The following is an 18,461-nucleotide window of genomic DNA, read 5'->3' as shown; positions in this document are numbered from 1 at the left end:
ATATATATGTTTATATATATATGTATATGTAGATATATGTATATGTATATATATATGTATATGTATGTATATATATATATGTTTTTTATGTGTTATTCATATTATTGAAACATAATATAACTCAACTAATAATGATATATAAAATGATATATGTATAAATATATACATATATATATAATTACTAGTTGAGTTATATTATGTATGAATAATATGATTCAAATATGAATTAAAAAACAAATATATATATATATATATATCATGTGAACATATAATTCTGTATTATATATGATTATAATTCTGATATTGTTTATTAACTGGAAATACAGCTCCATGTCCCGCCCACTAGAGGTCAGAGTTATTTTGTGTGCTGCTGGAATAGAAGGAGCAGAAGAAGAAGACAACCCGGAAGTGCGGCTCCCAAACAGACTCCCGTAACGAGTGAAGCTCCGCGGATCTCCTCCTCCCGTGAACGGCCGTCACACACCGGACCTCCCGCTGCGACGATGGGCACCCGAGACGACGAGTACGACTACCTGTTCAAAGGTAACCGCACACGGGGTCTCCCGGTCCTCTCCCAACGGGCCCGGCCGGTTACCTGGCAGCTTAGCTTTAGCCGTCGTCCACCTTTGTCTCCTGCGCGAGCCCTTCTGAGCAACGTCAGCGCGTGCGAACCGTTTATTGGACCCGCGACGTCCATGACGGTACGGAGGTTCGTCGTTAAAGGAAAGACGGTTAACGGGAGCGGCTAGCTGACGTTAGCTCGCTAATCAGCGGGCGCGGACACCCCTCACGTTACCGGTTAACCGTTATCACCCCTCACGTTACCGGTTAACCCGTTATCACCCCTCACGTTACTGGTTATCACCCCTCACGTTACCGGTTAACCGTTATCACCCCTCACGTTGCCGGTTAACCCGTTATCACCCCTCACGTTACCGGTTAACCGTTATCACCCCTCACGTTGCCGGTTAACCGTTATCACCCCTCACGTTGCCGGTTAACCCGTTATCACCCCTCACGTTACCGGTTAACCGTTATCACCCCTCACGTTACCGGTTAACCGTTATCACCCCTCACGTTGCCGGTTAACCGTTATCACCCCTCACGTTACCGGTTAACCCGTTATCACCCCTCACGTTGCCGGTTAACCCGTTATCACCCCTCACGTTACCGGTTAACCGTTATCACCCCTCACGTTGCCGGTTAACCCGTTATCACCCCTCACGTTACCGGTTAACCGTTATCACCCCTCACGTTACCGGTTATCACCCCTCACGTTACCGGTTAACCCGTTATTACCCCTCACGTTACCAGTTAACCGGTTATCACCCCTCACGTTACCGGTTATCACCCCTCACGTTACCGGTTATCCGTTATCACCCCTCACGTTACCGGTTAACCGTTATCACCCCTCACGTTACCGGTTAACCGTTATCACCCCTCACGTTGCCGGTTAACCGTTATCACCCCTCACGTTACCGGTTAACCCGTTATCACCCCTCACGTTGCCGGTTAACCCGTTATCACCCCTCACGTTACCGGTTAACCGTTATCACCCCTCACGTTGCCGGTTAACCCGTTATCACCCCTCACGTTACCGGTTAACCGTTATCACCCCTCACGTTACCGGTTATCACCCCTCACGTTACCGGTTAACCCGTTATTACCCCTCACGTTACCAGTTAACCGGTTATTACCCCTCACGTTACCAGTTATCACCCTTCACGTTACCGGTTAACCCGTTATCACCCCTCACGTTACCAGTTAACCGGTTATCACCCCTCACGTTACCGGTTATCACCCCTCACGTTACCGGTTATCCGTTATCACCCCTCACGTTACCGCTTAACCCGTTATCACCCCTCACGTTACCGGTTATCACCCCTCACGTTACCGGTTATTACACCTCACGTTACCGGTTATCCGTTATCACCCCTCACGTTACCGGTTATTACACCTCACGTTACCGGTTATCCGTTATCACCCCTCACGTTACCAGTTAACCGGTTATTACCCTTCACGTTACCGGTTATCACACCTCACGTTACCGGTTAACCCGTTATCACCCCTCACGTTACCGGTTATCCGTTATCACCCCTCACGTTACCAGTTAACCGGTTATTACCCTTCACGTTACCCGTTATCACACCTCACGTTACCCGTTATCACACCTCACGTTACCCGTTATCACACCTCACGTTACCCGTTATCACCCCTCACGTTACCCGTTATCACCCCTCACGTTACCCGTTATCACTACTCACGTTACCCGTTATCACACCTCACGTTACCCGTTATCACCCCTCACGTTACCCGTTATCACACCTCACGTTACCCGTTATCACACCTCACGTTACCCGTTATCACCCCTCACGTTACCCGTTATCACACCTCACGTTACCCGTTATCACCCCTCACGTTACCCGTTATCACTACTCACGTTACCCGTTATCACACCTCACGTTACCCGTTATCACCCCTCACGTTATCCGTTATCACACCTCACGTTACCCGTTATCACCCCTCACGTTACCCGTTATCACTACTCACGTTACCGGTTATCACACCTCACGTTACCCGTTATCACCCCTCACGTTACCCGTTATCACACCTCACGTTACCCGTTATCACCCCTCACGTTACCCGTTATCACTACTCACGTTACCGGTTATTACACCTCACGTTACCGGTTATCCGTTATCACCCCTCACGTTACCAGTTAACCGGTTATTACCCTTCACGTTACCGGTTATCACACCTCACGTTACCGGTTAACCCGTTATCACCCCTCACGTTACCTGTTATCCGTTATCACCCCTCACGTTACCAGTTAACCGGTTATTACCCTTCACGTTACCCGTTATCACACCTCACGTTACCCGTTATCACACCTCACGTTACCCGTTATCACACCTCACGTTACCCGTTATCACCCCTCACGTTACCCGTTATCACCCCTCACGTTACCCGTTATCACCCCTCACGTTACCCGTTATCACCCCTCACGTTACCCGTTATCACCCCTCACATTACCCGTTATCACTACTCACGTTACCGGTTATCACACCTCACGTTACCCGTTATCACCCCTCACGTTATCCGTTATCACACCTCACGTTACCCGTTATCACCCCTCACGTTACCCGTTATCACTACTCACGTTACCGGTTATCACACCTCACGTTACCCGTTATCACACCTCACGTTACCCGTTATCACCCCTCACGTTACCCGTTATCACACCTCACGTTACCCGTTATCACACCTCACGTTACCCGTTATCACCCCTCACGTTACCCGTTATCACTACTCACGTTACCCGTTATCACACCTCACGTTACCCGTTATCACACCTCACGTTACCCGTTATCACCCCTCACGTTACCCGTTATCACACCTCACGTTACCCGTTATCACACCTCACGTTACCCGTTATCACTACTCACGTTACCCGTTATCACACCTCACGTTACCCGTTATCACTACTCACGTTACCCGTTATCACACCTCACGTTACCCGTTATCACCCCTCACGTTACCCGTTATCACCCCTCACGTTACCGGTTATCACACCTCACGTTGCCCGTTATCACCCCTCACGTTGCCCGTTATCACCCCTCACGTTACCCGTTATCACCCCTCACGTTACCCGTTATCACACCTCACGTTACCCGTTATCACACCTCACGTTACCCGTTATCACCCCTCACGTTACCCGTTATCACACCTCACGTTACCCGTTATCACCCCTCACGTTACCCGTTATCACCCCTCACGTTACCCGTTATCACACCTCACGTTACCCGTTATCACACCTCACGTTACCCGTTATCACCCCTCACGTTACCCGTTATCACCCCTCACGTTACCGGTTATCACACCTCACGTTGCCCGTTATCACCCCTCACGTTGCCCGTTATCACCCCTCACGTTACCCGTTATCAGCCCTCACGTTACCCGTTATCACCCCTCACGTTACCCGTTATCACACCTCACGTTACCCGTTATCACCCCTCACGTTACCGGTTATCACACCTCACGTTGCCCGTTATCACCCCTCACGTTACCCGTTATCACACCTCACGTTACCCGTTATCACACCTCACGTTACCCGTTATCACCCCTCACGTTACCCGTTATCACACCTCACGTTACCCGTTATCACCCCTCACGTTACCGGTTATCACACCTCACGTTGCCCGTTATCACCCCTCACGTTACCCGTTATCACACCTCACGTTACCCGTTATCACCCCTCACGTTACCCGTTATCACTACTCACGTTACCCGTTATCACACCTCACGTTACCCGTTATCACCCCTCACGTTACCCGTTATCACACCTCACGTTACCCGTTATCACCCCTCACGTTACCCGTTATCACTACTCACGTTACCGGTTATCACACCTCACGTTACCCGTTATCACACCTCACGTTACCCGTTATCACCCCTCACGTTACCCGTTATCACACCTCACGTTACCCGTTATCACCCCTCACGTTACCCGTTATCACTACTCACGTTACCGGTTATTACACCTCACGTTACCGGTTATCCGTTATCACCCCTCACGTTACCAGTTAACCGGTTATTACCCTTCACGTTACCGGTTATCACACCTCACGTTACCGGTTAACCCGTTATCACCCCTCACGTTACCTGTTATCCGTTATCACCCCTCACGTTACCAGTTAACCGGTTATTACCCTTCACGTTACCCGTTATCACACCTCACGTTACCCGTTATCACACCTCACGTTACCCGTTATCACACCTCACGTTACCCGTTATCACCCCTCACGTTACCCGTTATCACCCCTCACGTTACCCGTTATCACCCCTCACGTTACCCGTTATCACCCCTCACGTTACCCGTTATCACCCCTCACGTTACCCGTTATCACTACTCACGTTACCGGTTATCACACCTCACGTTACCCGTTATCACCCCTCACGTTATCCGTTATCACACCTCACGTTACCCGTTATCACCCCTCACGTTACCCGTTATCACTACTCACGTTACCGGTTATCACACCTCACGTTACCCGTTATCACACCTCACGTTACCCGTTATCACCCCTCACGTTACCCGTTATCACACCTCACGTTACCCGTTATCACACCTCACGTTACCCGTTATCACACCTCACGTTACCCGTTATCACCCCTCACGTTACCCGTTATCACTACTCACGTTACCGGTTATCACACCTCACGTTACCCGTTATCACACCTCACGTTACCCGTTATCACCCCTCACGTTACCCGTTATCACACCTCACGTTACCCGTTATCACACCTCACGTTACCCGTTATCACTACTCACGTTACCCGTTATCACACCTCACGTTACCCGTTATCACCCCTCACGTTACCCGTTATCACCCCTCACGTTACCGGTTATCACCCCTCACGTTACCGGTTATCCGTTATCACCCCTCACGTTACCGGTTAACCGTTATCACCCCTCACGTTACCGGTTAACCGTTATCACCCCTCACGTTGCCGGTTAACCGTTATCACCCCTCACGTTACCGGTTAACCCGTTATCACCCCTCACGTTGCCGGTTAACCCGTTATCACCCCTCACGTTACCGGTTAACCGTTATCACCCCTCACGTTGCCGGTTAACCCGTTATCACCCCTCACGTTACCGGTTAACCGTTATCACCCCTCACGTTACCGGTTATCACCCCTCACGTTACCGGTTAACCCGTTATTACCCCTCACGTTACCAGTTAACCGGTTATTACCCCTCACGTTACCAGTTATCACCCTTCACGTTACCGGTTAACCCGTTATCACCCCTCACGTTACCAGTTAACCGGTTATCACCCCTCACGTTACCGGTTATCACCCCTCACGTTACCGGTTATCCGTTATCACCCCTCACGTTACCGCTTAACCCGTTATCACCCCTCACGTTACCGGTTATCACCCCTCACGTTACCGGTTATTACACCTCACGTTACCGGTTATCCGTTATCACCCCTCACGTTACCGGTTATTACACCTCACGTTACCGGTTATCCGTTATCACCCCTCACGTTACCAGTTAACCGGTTATTACCCTTCACGTTACCGGTTATCACACCTCACGTTACCGGTTAACCCGTTATCACCCCTCACGTTACCGGTTATCCGTTATCACCCCTCACGTTACCAGTTAACCGGTTATTACCCTTCACGTTACCCGTTATCACACCTCACGTTACCCGTTATCACACCTCACGTTACCCGTTATCACACCTCACGTTACCCGTTATCACCCCTCACGTTACCCGTTATCACCCCTCACGTTACCCGTTATCACTACTCACGTTACCCGTTATCACACCTCACGTTACCCGTTATCACCCCTCACGTTACCCGTTATCACACCTCACGTTACCCGTTATCACACCTCACGTTACCCGTTATCACCCCTCACGTTACCCGTTATCACCCCTCACGTTACCCGTTATCACCCCTCACGTTACCCGTTATCACTACTCACGTTACCCGTTATCACACCTCACGTTACCCGTTATCACCCCTCACGTTATCCGTTATCACACCTCACGTTACCCGTTATCACCCCTCACGTTACCCGTTATCACTACTCACGTTACCGGTTATCACACCTCACGTTACCCGTTATCACCCCTCACGTTACCCGTTATCACACCTCACGTTACCCGTTATCACCCCTCACGTTACCCGTTATCACTACTCACGTTACCGGTTATTACACCTCACGTTACCGGTTATCCGTTATCACCCCTCACGTTACCAGTTAACCGGTTATTACCCTTCACGTTACCGGTTATCACACCTCACGTTACCGGTTAACCCGTTATCACCCCTCACGTTACCTGTTATCCGTTATCACCCCTCACGTTACCAGTTAACCGGTTATTACCCTTCACGTTACCCGTTATCACACCTCACGTTACCCGTTATCACACCTCACGTTACCCGTTATCACACCTCACGTTACCCGTTATCACCCCTCACGTTACCCGTTATCACCCCTCACGTTACCCGTTATCACCCCTCACGTTACCCGTTATCACCCCTCACATTACCCGTTATCACTACTCACGTTACCGGTTATCACACCTCACGTTACCCGTTATCACCCCTCACGTTATCCGTTATCACACCTCACGTTACCCGTTATCACCCCTCACGTTACCCGTTATCACTACTCACGTTACCGGTTATCACACCTCACGTTACCCGTTATCACACCTCACGTTACCCGTTATCACCCCTCACGTTACCCGTTATCACTCCTCACGTTACCCGTTATCACACCTCACGTTACCCGTTATCACACCTCACGTTACCCGTTATCACCCCTCACGTTACCCGTTATCACTACTCACGTTACCCGTTATCACACCTCACGTTACCCGTTATCACACCTCACGTTACCCGTTATCACCCCTCACGTTACCCGTTATCACACCTCACGTTACCCGTTATCACACCTCACGTTACCCGTTATCACTACTCACGTTACCCGTTATCACACCTCACGTTACCCGTTATCACTACTCACGTTACCCGTTATCACACCTCACGTTACCCGTTATCACCCCTCACGTTACCCGTTATCACCCCTCACGTTACCGGTTATCACACCTCACGTTGCCCGTTATCACCCCTCACGTTGCCCGTTATCACCCCTCACGTTACCCGTTATCACCCCTCACGTTACCCGTTATCACACCTCACGTTACCCGTTATCACACCTCACGTTACCCGTTATCACCCCTCACGTTACCCGTTATCACACCTCACGTTACCCGTTATCACCCCTCACGTTACCCGTTATCACCCCTCACGTTACCCGTTATCACACCTCACGTTACCCGTTATCACACCTCACGTTACCCGTTATCACCCCTCACGTTACCCGTTATCACCCCTCACGTTACCGGTTATCACACCTCACGTTGCCCGTTATCACCCCTCACGTTGCCCGTTATCACCCCTCACGTTACCCGTTATCAGCCCTCACGTTACCCGTTATCACCCCTCACGTTACCCGTTATCACACCTCACGTTACCCGTTATCACCCCTCACGTTACCGGTTATCACACCTCACGTTGCCCGTTATCACCCCTCACGTTACCCGTTATCACACCTCACGTTACCCGTTATCACACCTCACGTTACCCGTTATCACCCCTCACGTTACCCGTTATCACACCTCACGTTACCCGTTATCACCCCTCACGTTACCGGTTATCACACCTCACGTTGCCCGTTATCACCCCTCACGTTACCCGTTATCACACCTCACGTTACCCGTTATCACCCCTCACGTTACCCGTTATCACTACTCACGTTACCCGTTATCACACCTCACGTTACCCGTTATCACCCCTCACGTTATCCGTTATCACACCTCACGTTACCCGTTATCACCCCTCACGTTACCCGTTATCACTACTCACGTTACCGGTTATCACACCTCACGTTACCCGTTATCACACCTCACGTTACCCGTTATCACCCCTCACGTTACCCGTTATCACACCTCACGTTACCCGTTATCACCCCTCACGTTACCCGTTATCACTACTCACGTTACCGGTTATTACACCTCACGTTACCGGTTATCCGTTATCACCCCTCACGTTACCAGTTAACCGGTTATTACCCTTCACGTTACCGGTTATCACACCTCACGTTACCGGTTAACCCGTTATCACCCCTCACGTTACCTGTTATCCGTTATCACCCCTCACGTTACCAGTTAACCGGTTATTACCCTTCACGTTACCCGTTATCACACCTCACGTTACCCGTTATCACACCTCACGTTACCCGTTATCACACCTCACGTTACCCGTTATCACCCCTCACGTTACCCGTTATCACCCCTCACGTTACCCGTTATCACCCCTCACGTTACCCGTTATCACCCCTCACGTTACCCGTTATCACCCCTCACGTTACCCGTTATCACTACTCACGTTACCGGTTATCACACCTCACGTTACCCGTTATCACCCCTCACGTTATCCGTTATCACACCTCACGTTACCCGTTATCACCCCTCACGTTACCCGTTATCACTACTCACGTTACCGGTTATCACACCTCACGTTACCCGTTATCACACCTCACGTTACCCGTTATCACCCCTCACGTTACCCGTTATCACACCTCACGTTACCCGTTATCACACCTCACGTTACCCGTTATCACACCTCACGTTACCCGTTATCACCCCTCACGTTACCCGTTATCACTACTCACGTTACCGGTTATCACACCTCACGTTACCCGTTATCACACCTCACGTTACCCGTTATCACCCCTCACGTTACCCGTTATCACACCTCACGTTACCCGTTATCACACCTCACGTTACCCGTTATCACTACTCACGTTACCCGTTATCACACCTCACGTTACCCGTTATCACTACTCACGTTACCCGTTATCACACCTCACGTTACCCGTTATCACCCCTCACGTTACCCGTTATCACCCCTCACGTTACCCGTTATCACCCCTCACGTTACCCGTTATCACTACTCACGTTACCCGTTATCACACCTCACGTTACCCGTTATCACCCCTCACGTTATCCGTTATCACACCTCACGTTACCCGTTATCACCCCTCACGTTACCCGTTATCACTACTCACGTTACCGGTTATCACACCTCACGTTACCCGTTATCACCCCTCACGTTGCCCGTTATCACCCCTCACGTTACCCGTTATCACCCCTCACGTTACCCGTTATCACACCTCACGTTACCCGTTATCACACCTCACGTTACCCGTTATCACCCCTCACGTTACCCGTTATCACACCTCACGTTACCCGTTATCACCCCTCACGTTACCCGTTATCACCCCTCACGTTACCCGTTATCACACCTCACGTTACCCGTTATCACACCTCACGTTACCCGTTATCACCCCTCACGTTACCCGTTATCACCCCTCACGTTACCGGTTATCACACCTCACGTTGCCCGTTATCACCCCTCACGTTGCCCGTTATCACCCCTCACGTTACCCGTTATCAGCCCTCACGTTACCCGTTATCACCCCTCACGTTACCCGTTATCACACCTCACGTTACCCGTTATCACCCCTCACGTTACCGGTTATCACACCTCACGTTGCCCGTTATCACCCCTCACGTTACCCGTTATCACACCTCACGTTACCCGTTATCACACCTCACGTTACCCGTTATCACCCCTCACGTTACCCGTTATCACCCCTCACGTTACCCGTTATCACACCTCACGTTACCCGTTATCACCCCTCACGTTACCGGTTATCACACCTCACGTTGCCCGTTATCACCCCTCACGTTACCCGTTATCACACCTCACGTTACCCGTTATCACACCTCACGTTACCCGTTATCACACCTCACGTTACCCGTTATCACCAAATAGTTAGTTATCATCAAATTGAAATACTTAATTTAAGTAAACGTTCCCCAAAAATGTATAAAACAAACTTTACACCCAAACAAATACGGGTTGGAAAGCTTCAAGAAATAATGAAAGTGAAATTACTGTGAATAATATTAATAATAATAATATTAACAACAATAAAAACGGTAGAAACGTGTATAAACTGTTTTACGTGTTACGTAACTGAGTATGTAATGTTGCGTAATTAGAGATAATCTCCCTTTCATCTCTTTGATTAGTTAGTTAAAAACGATCCGATTCCAGCTCCTTAAATGTGAATATTCTCGACCATCTTAATAGAAACAACCGACTTGTTACCATTTAAAGTATTGAAATGTGGCTCCTCCCCCGCGTGCCAGTGGTCCTCATCGGGGACTCCGGCGTGGGCAAGAGCAACCTGCTGTCCCGCTTCACGCGCAACGAGTTCAACCTGGAGAGCAAGAGCACCATCGGGGTGGAGTTCGCCACGCGCAGCATCCAGGTGGACGGCAAGACGGTGAAGGCCCAGATCTGGGACACGGCCGGCCAGGAGCGCTACCGGGCCATCACGTCTGCGTGAGTACCCACGTTTTACCAGGTTACACATGAACGCATCATACGGGGGCGGCTCGGGGGTTCGATTTATGCTAGTTCATCACCAAGACTACGTTTTACCAGGTTACACATGAACGCATCATACGGGGGCGGCTCGGGGTTCGATTTATGCTAGTTCATCACCAACACTACGTTTTACCAGGATACATGAACGCATCATACGGGGGCGGCTTGGGGTTCGATTTATGCTAGTTCATCACCAACACTACGTTTTACCAGGTTGCTTGAACGCATCATACGGAGGCGGCTCGGGGGTTCGATTTATGCTAGTTCATCACCAAGACTACGTTTTACCAGGTTACACATGAACGCATCATACGGGGGCGGCTCCGGGTTCGATTTATGCTAGTTCATCACCAACACTACGTTTTACCAGGTTACACATGAACGCATCATACGGGGGCGGCTCGGGGGTTCGATTTATGCTAGTTCACCACCAACACTACGTTTTACCAGGTTACACATGAACGCATCATACGGGGGCGGCTCGGGGGTTCGATTTATGCTAGTTCATCACCAAGACTACCTTTTACCAGGTTACATGAACGCATCATACGGGGGCGGCTCGGGTGTTCGATTTATGCTAGTTCATCACCAACACTACGTTTTACCAGGTTACACATGAACGGATCATACGGGGGCGGCTCGGGGGTTCGATTTATGCTAGTTCATCACCAACACTACGTTTTACCAGGTTACATGAACGCATCATACGGGGGCGGCTCGGGGTTCGATTTATGCTAGTTCATCACCAACACACCGAAGTGAGCCTCCGTACGTTAGCTTTTATCTCCATCTGCTAACGCTACTTCCTCTGCAAATAGAAATCCCGATCTCTTGGTCACATATTCACGTTTCGCTGACCTCGGCGCCCTCTACGGCCTCTTTGCAGGTACTACCGCGGGGCGGTTGGGGCGCTCCTCGTATACGACATCGCCAAGCATCTGACCTACGAAAACGTGGAGCGCTGGCTGAAGGAGCTGAGGGATCACGCCGACAGCAACATCGTCATCATGCTGGTGGGCAACAAGAGCGACCTGCGCCACCTCCGGGCCGTCCCCACCGACGAGGCGCGGGCCTTCGCCGGTGAGACTCCGCCTTCTTTACGCTTATTTACCCACAAACGCCTCTTTTGAGACTCCGCCTTCTTTACGCTTATTTACCCACAAACACCTCTTTTGAGACTCCGCCTTCTTTAGAGACTCCGCCTTCTTTACGTTTATTTACCCACAAACACCTCTTTTGAGACTCCGCCTTCTTTAGAGACTCCGCCTTCTTTACGTTTATTTACCCACAAACGCCTCTTTTGAGAATCCGCTTTCTTTACGTTTATTTACCTTCAGCCAGTACTCATGTTCACTGAGCGGAGCCTGAACGCATCATGAGAACGTTATCATTTACCTTCAGCCAGTACTCATGTTCACTGAGCGGAGCCTGAACGCATCATGAGAACGTTATCTACCTTCAGCCAGTACTCATGTTCACTGAGCAGAGCCTGAACGCATCATGAGAACATTAAGAGATCATGAGATCATGTTCTCCTGATCACATGATCTACTGATCACATGTTTATTGTGATTAAATAATAGGTATTGATTTGTTAGGATGCCCTTTATACGCGTGACTCTCACAATCCTGATTCAGGATCAGCTTTTATGGTTTATATGATTTATTAGATCGGATTACACTTTTTTAAAAATCTCACAACGGTCAGATTTCTAATGATAAGAGAGAACTTCCTTTGCTGCCACGGTTCTCTGTCACGGTTCCCGTCTGAGGAACGTCTTTAACCTGCCGCTAAACTTCTGCAGAGAAGAACGGTTTATCTTTTCTGGAGACGTCGGCTCTGGACTCCACCAACGTCGAGACGGCCTTCCAGACCATCCTGACAGGTAAGACTGCACCCTCATGGGGGAAGTGACCTCAGAGCTCCTGTTGGTGAGAGGAAGTGACCTCAGAGCTCCTATTAGTGAGAGGAAGTGACCTCAGAGCTCCTGTTAGTGAGAGGAAGTGAGGAAGTGACCTCAGAGCTCCTGTTGGTGAGAGGAAGTGACCTCAGAGCTCCTATTAGTGAGAGGAAGTGACATCAGAGCTCCTGTTGGTGTGAGGAAGTGACCTCAGAGCTCCTGTTGGTGAGAGGAAGTGAGGAAGTGACCTCAGAGCTCCTGTTGGTGAGAGGAAGTGATATCAGAGCTCCTGTTGGTGAGAGGAAGTGACCTCAGAGCTCCTGTTGGTGAGAGGAAGTGAGGAAGTGACCTCAGAGCTCCTGTTGGTGAGAGGAAGTGACACCAGAGCTCCTATTAGTGAGAGGAAGTGACCTCAGAGCTCCTATTAGTGAGAGGAAGTGACACCAGAGCTCCTGTTGGTGAGAGGAAGTGACACCAGAGCTCATGTTAGCGAGAGGAAGTGATCTCAGAGCTCCTGTTAGTGAGAGGAAGTGACCTCAGAGCTCCTGTTGGTGAGAGGAAGTGACATCAGAGCTCCTATTAGTGAGAGGAAGTGACCTCAGAGCTCCTGTTGGTGAGAGGAAGTGACATCAGAGCTCCTGTTGGTGAGAGGAAGTGACATCAGAGCTCCTGTTGGTGAGAGGAAGTGACCTCAGAGCTCCTGTTGGTGAGAGGAAGTGACACCAGAGCTCCTATTAGTGAGAGAAAGTGACACCAGAGCTCCTATTAGTGAGAGGAAGTGACCTCAGAGCTCCTGTTGGTGAGAGGAAGTGACATCAGAGCTCCTATTAGTGAGAGGAAGTGACACCAGAGCTCCTATTAGTGAGAGGAAGTGACATCAGAGCTCCTATTAGTGAGAGGAAGTGACACCAGAGCTCCTGTTGGTGAGAGGAAGTGACACCAGAGCTCATGTTAGCGAGAGGAAGTGACCTCAGAGCTCCTATTAGTGAGAGGAAGTGACACCAGAGCTCCTGTTGGTGAGAGGAAGTGACATCAGAGCTCCTGTTGGTGAGAGGAAGTGACATCAGAGCTCCTATTAGTGAGAGAAAGTGACACCAGAGCTCCTATTAGTGAGAGGAAGTGACCTCAGAGCTCCTGTTGGTGAGAGGAAGTGACCTCAGAGCTCCTGTTGGTGAGAGGAAGTGACATCAGAGCTCCTATTAGTGAGAGGAAGTGACACCAGAGCTCCTATTAGTGAGAGGAAGTGACATCAGAGCTCCTGTTGGTGAGAGGAAGTGACCTCAGAGCTCCTGTTGGTGAGAGGAAGTGACATCAGAGCTCCTGTTGGTGAGAGGAAGTGACATCAGAGCTCCTGTTGGTGAGAGGAAGTGACCTCAGAGCTCCTGTTGGTGAGAGGAAGTGACATCAGAGCTCCTGTTGGTGAGAGGAAGTGACACCAGAGCTCCTATTAGTGAGAGGAAGTGACCTCAGAGCTCATGTTAGTGAGAGGAAGTGACATCAGAGCTCCTGTTGGTGAGAGGAAGTGACCTCAGAGCTCCTGTTGGTGAGAGGAAGTGACCTCAGAGCTCCTGTTGGTGAGAGGAAGTGACACCAGAGCTCCTATTAGTGAGAGGAAGTGACCTCAGAGCTCCTGTTGGTGAGAGGAAGTGACCTCAGAGCTCCTGTTGGTGAGAGGAAGTGACATCAGAGCTCCTGTTGGTGAGAGGAAGTGACATCAGAGCTCCTGTTGGTGAGAGGAAGTGACACCAGAGCTCCTATTAGTGAGAGGAAGTGACCTCAGAGCTCATGTTAGTGAGAGGAAGTGACCTCAGAGCTCCTGTTGGTGAGAGGAAGTGACATCAGAGCTCCTGTTGGTGAGAGGAAGTGACCTCAGAGCTCATGTTAGTGAGAGGAAGTGACCTCAGAGCTCCTGTTGGTGAGAGGAAGTGACATCAGAGCTCCTATTAGTGAGAGGAAGTGACACCAGAGCTCCTATTAGTGAGAGGAAGTGACACCAGAGCTCCTATTAGTGAGAGGAAGTGACCTCAGAGCTCATGTTAGTGAGAGGAAGTGACCTCAGAGCTCCTGTTGGTGAGAGGAAGTGACATCAGAGCTCCTGTTGGTGAGAGGAAGTGACACCAGAGCTCCTATTAGTGAGAGGAAGTGACCTCAGAGCTCATGTTAGTGAGAGGAAGTGACATCAGAGCTCCTGTTGGTGAGAGGAAGTGACCTCAGAGCTCCTGTTGGTGAGAGGAAGTGACCTCAGAGCTCCTGTTGGTGAGAGGAAGTGACACCAGAGCTCCTATTAGTGAGAGGAAGTGACCTCAGAGCTCCTGTTGGTGAGAGGAAGTGACACCAGAGCTCCTGTTGGTGAGAGGAAGTGACCTCAGAGCTCCTGTTGGTGAGAGGAAGTGACATCAGAGCTCCTGTTGGTGAGAGGAAGTGACATCAGAGCTCCTGTTGGTGAGAGGAAGTGACACCAGAGCTCCTGTTGGTGAGAGGAAGTGACCTCAGAGCTCCTGTTGGTGAGAGGAAGTGACATCAGAGCTCCTGTTGGTGAGAGGAAGTGACATCAGAGCTCCTGTTGGTGAGAGGAAGTGACACCAGAGCTCCTATTAGTGAGAGGAAGTGACCTCAGAGCTCATGTTAGTGAGAGGAAGTGACCTCAGAGCTCCTGTTGGTGAGAGGAAGTGACATCAGAGCTCCTGTTGGTGAGAGGAAGTGACACCAGAGCTCCTATTAGTGAGAGGAAGTGACCTCAGAGCTCATGTTAGTGAGAGGAAGTGACCTCAGAGCTCCTGTTGGTGAGAGGAAGTGACATCAGAGCTCCTATTAGTGAGAGGAAGTGACACCAGAGCTCCTATTAGTGAGAGGAAGTGACACCAGAGCTCCTATTAGTGAGAGGAAGTGACCTCAGAGCTCATGTTAGTGAGAGGAAGTGACATCAGAGCTCCTGTTGGTGAGAGGAAGTGACCTCAGAGCTCCTGTTGGTGAGAGGAAGTGACCTCAGAGCTCCTGTTGGTGAGAGGAAGTGACACCAGAGCTCCTATTAGTGAGAGGAAGTGACCTCAGAGCTCCTGTTGGTGAGAGGAAGTGACATCAGAGCTCCTATTAGTGAGAGGAAGTGACACCAGAGCTCCTATTAGTGAGAGGAAGTGACCTCAGAGCTCCTGTTGGTGAGAGGAAGTGACACCAGAGCTCATGTTAGCGAGAGGAAGTGACCTCAGAGCTCCTGTTGGTGAGAGGAAGTGACATCAGAGCTCCTATTAGTGAGAGGAAGTGACCTCAGAGCTCCTGTTGGTGAGAGGAAGTGACCTCAGAGCTCATGTTAGTGAGAGGAAGTGACCTCAGAGCTCCTGTTGGTGAGAGGAAGTGACCTCAGAGCTCCTGTTGGTGAGAAAACGTTTTAAGAAAGTTTTTGATGACGATCTTGTAATTATTTCGTAGCTAACCACTTGCCCCCCCCTCAGAGATCTACCGCATCGTCTCCCAGAAGCAGATGTCGGAGCGCCAGGAGAGCGACATGTCTCCTAGCAACAACGTGGTGAACATCCAGGTGCAGCCCACCGAGAACAAACCAAAGATGCAATGCTGTCAGAACATCTAGCCCCGCCCCCCCCCCCCCCCCCCCCCCCCACACACACACACACACACACACACACACACCTCCTTTAAACCCCGCCCCTCAGTAAATAGACTGCCTCCGAGGCTGTGACCCGGACTCTGTACCCCCCCTCCCCCCAGGTACATATATCCTAGTACAAGAAGTCACCGCATGGGGTGACCCCCCCCACCCCCCCACCCCAAGCAGAGCCCCCCTGTCGTCAGGCTACTGCAGGACAGCATTTCATATCACTTTAGATTTCATTACTGTAGATGCGCTGACGTGTCACGACAATGTCTTAATATATGAATGTGATTTTGTTTGTTCTTCATACTTTTGTGCTCATTTCTCCATATTTTTATGATCTCTCTCGTTTCATAACATCTACTTTGAGGTAGATGTGAATTTAAAGCACATCAAAGTGTACTCCCATTTATATATACAAGCTCTGTCAATTTAGGCTCCGCCCCCTCTCTTTAGTGCAATGTACTGTTTTTGGAAAATCAAAACCTTGTGATTGTATTGAGCGTCACGCCGTTTTGAACGCGGGACCTTTTTTAATTTTTTATTATTTAGTCTGTTTATTCGTCCGTATTTGACGACAACTATGCAGAAACGAGCACGTGGCCGGTCGTGTTTCTTCGTGCAAATGAAGGAATTAAAACCACAGCGAGAGTAACCGATGTAGTATTATCTTGGCACGCGTCCACAGGACTGTAGTTGGGAGGAAGTAGGAAGTAGGAACACTCCCGAGCGTGAAACCGTCGCAGTCTGGCGCCCTCAGTAGTTCATCACGCTTTCTCGTTTTAGGATCAGAAATCAAACCGCCGTGTTCAGCCCGGCTGCGTCTCGAACGTTTTCCTCGACTCCTTGAAGGGTTCGAATGGAGGAGTCGAGGAAACACTTTTCAGCCACATTGTTGCCAATGTCTGGTGGCGGTGCCTCTCCGTTTCACCGCGCGTCTCGTTCCCTCGCCATCGGACCCGCCTCCTCCTTGAACCAGTAACCCTTGGCCCCGCCCCCCCCCCATCACGCCTACGTACACCGAGCTGCCTCTGACTTCAACACAATGCATGACTTTCTGTTACGACTGCAACTCTGTGTCGTATCGCCTTTTTATGTAGCGAACATTTCCTGTCCTGTGAAATCTACTGAGGGCTAGGCTATGTTAAGCTAGGCTAGCTAGCATGACAAGCTAACTAAGCGTGTGAAGCCGGGCTGGCGGCGCCAATGGCGTTTTCTTCCCCCTGGAACAGACGGCGCCGCCAGCCGAGCCGCTCCGGACTCGCTTAGCTGGCGATCTGTGGACGATTTCCTCTCGTCTGGAAATATGATTTCTGAACCTCCGTTGTTGTTGTTTTTAAGACGTGTATTTTGTTTTATTTTTTACTATATTGAACTCTATAACTGACTGTAATTCCAGTGTAAACGTGTTCAGAGTGAAATTATGACATTTCAACAGATCTGAAGAAGTTGAATGTGAGAGGGGGTCAAAACGAATGCTTTTATGTTTTGTACAGATTGATAAATTGTACAATTGTGTCTATATCTTAAGTTATCAGTTCATCTTAATAAAGCGCACCAGTCATAAACCTTTATATGCACTCGCATTTTACTTGGTAACAATTTAATACGAGTAATTTATTTCAGCCTTTTTTATGTTTTACAATTTTCCACAAAAGAATGCACGACTCCTCTGGTTGTATAGAAGTCTATGCTTCATGTGTTAAAGCTGCATTCTCTCTACTGACCACCAGGGGGCGACTCCTCTGGTTGTATAGAAGTCTATGCTTCATGTGTTAAAGCTGCATTCTCTCTACTGACCACCAGGGGGCGACTCCTCTGGTTGTATAGAAGTCTATGCTTCATGTGTTAAAGCTGCATTCTCTCTCCTGACCACCAGGGGGCGACTCCTCTGGTTGTATAGA

The 18,461-nt window shown here is 49.9% G+C and overlaps 1 protein-coding gene across 1 annotated transcript; it reads left to right on the top strand.

Moving 5' to 3' along the window:
• Positions 1-387: 387 nt before the first annotated feature.
• Positions 388-18,131, top strand: LOC117728861 (ras-related protein Rab-11A). The gene is made up of 5 exons (XM_034529790.1): positions 388-543; positions 10,809-11,004; positions 11,936-12,129; positions 12,855-12,935; positions 16,400-18,131. Exons 1-5 carry the CDS (start codon positions 504-506, stop codon positions 16,534-16,536), a joined length of 648 nt encoding a protein of 215 aa, XP_034385681.1. The 5' UTR covers positions 388-503; the 3' UTR covers positions 16,537-18,131.
• Positions 18,132-18,461: the final 330 nt, after the last annotated feature.

Source organism: Cyclopterus lumpus, chromosome 3 (genome assembly GCF_009769545.1).
Source record: "Cyclopterus lumpus isolate fCycLum1 chromosome 3, fCycLum1.pri, whole genome shotgun sequence".
NCBI classification, from domain to species: Eukaryota; Metazoa; Chordata; class Actinopteri; order Perciformes; family Cyclopteridae; genus Cyclopterus; species Cyclopterus lumpus.
The sequence above is the reverse complement of the archived record's forward strand: the minus strand, read 5'-3'. Positions and strand labels throughout refer to the sequence as shown.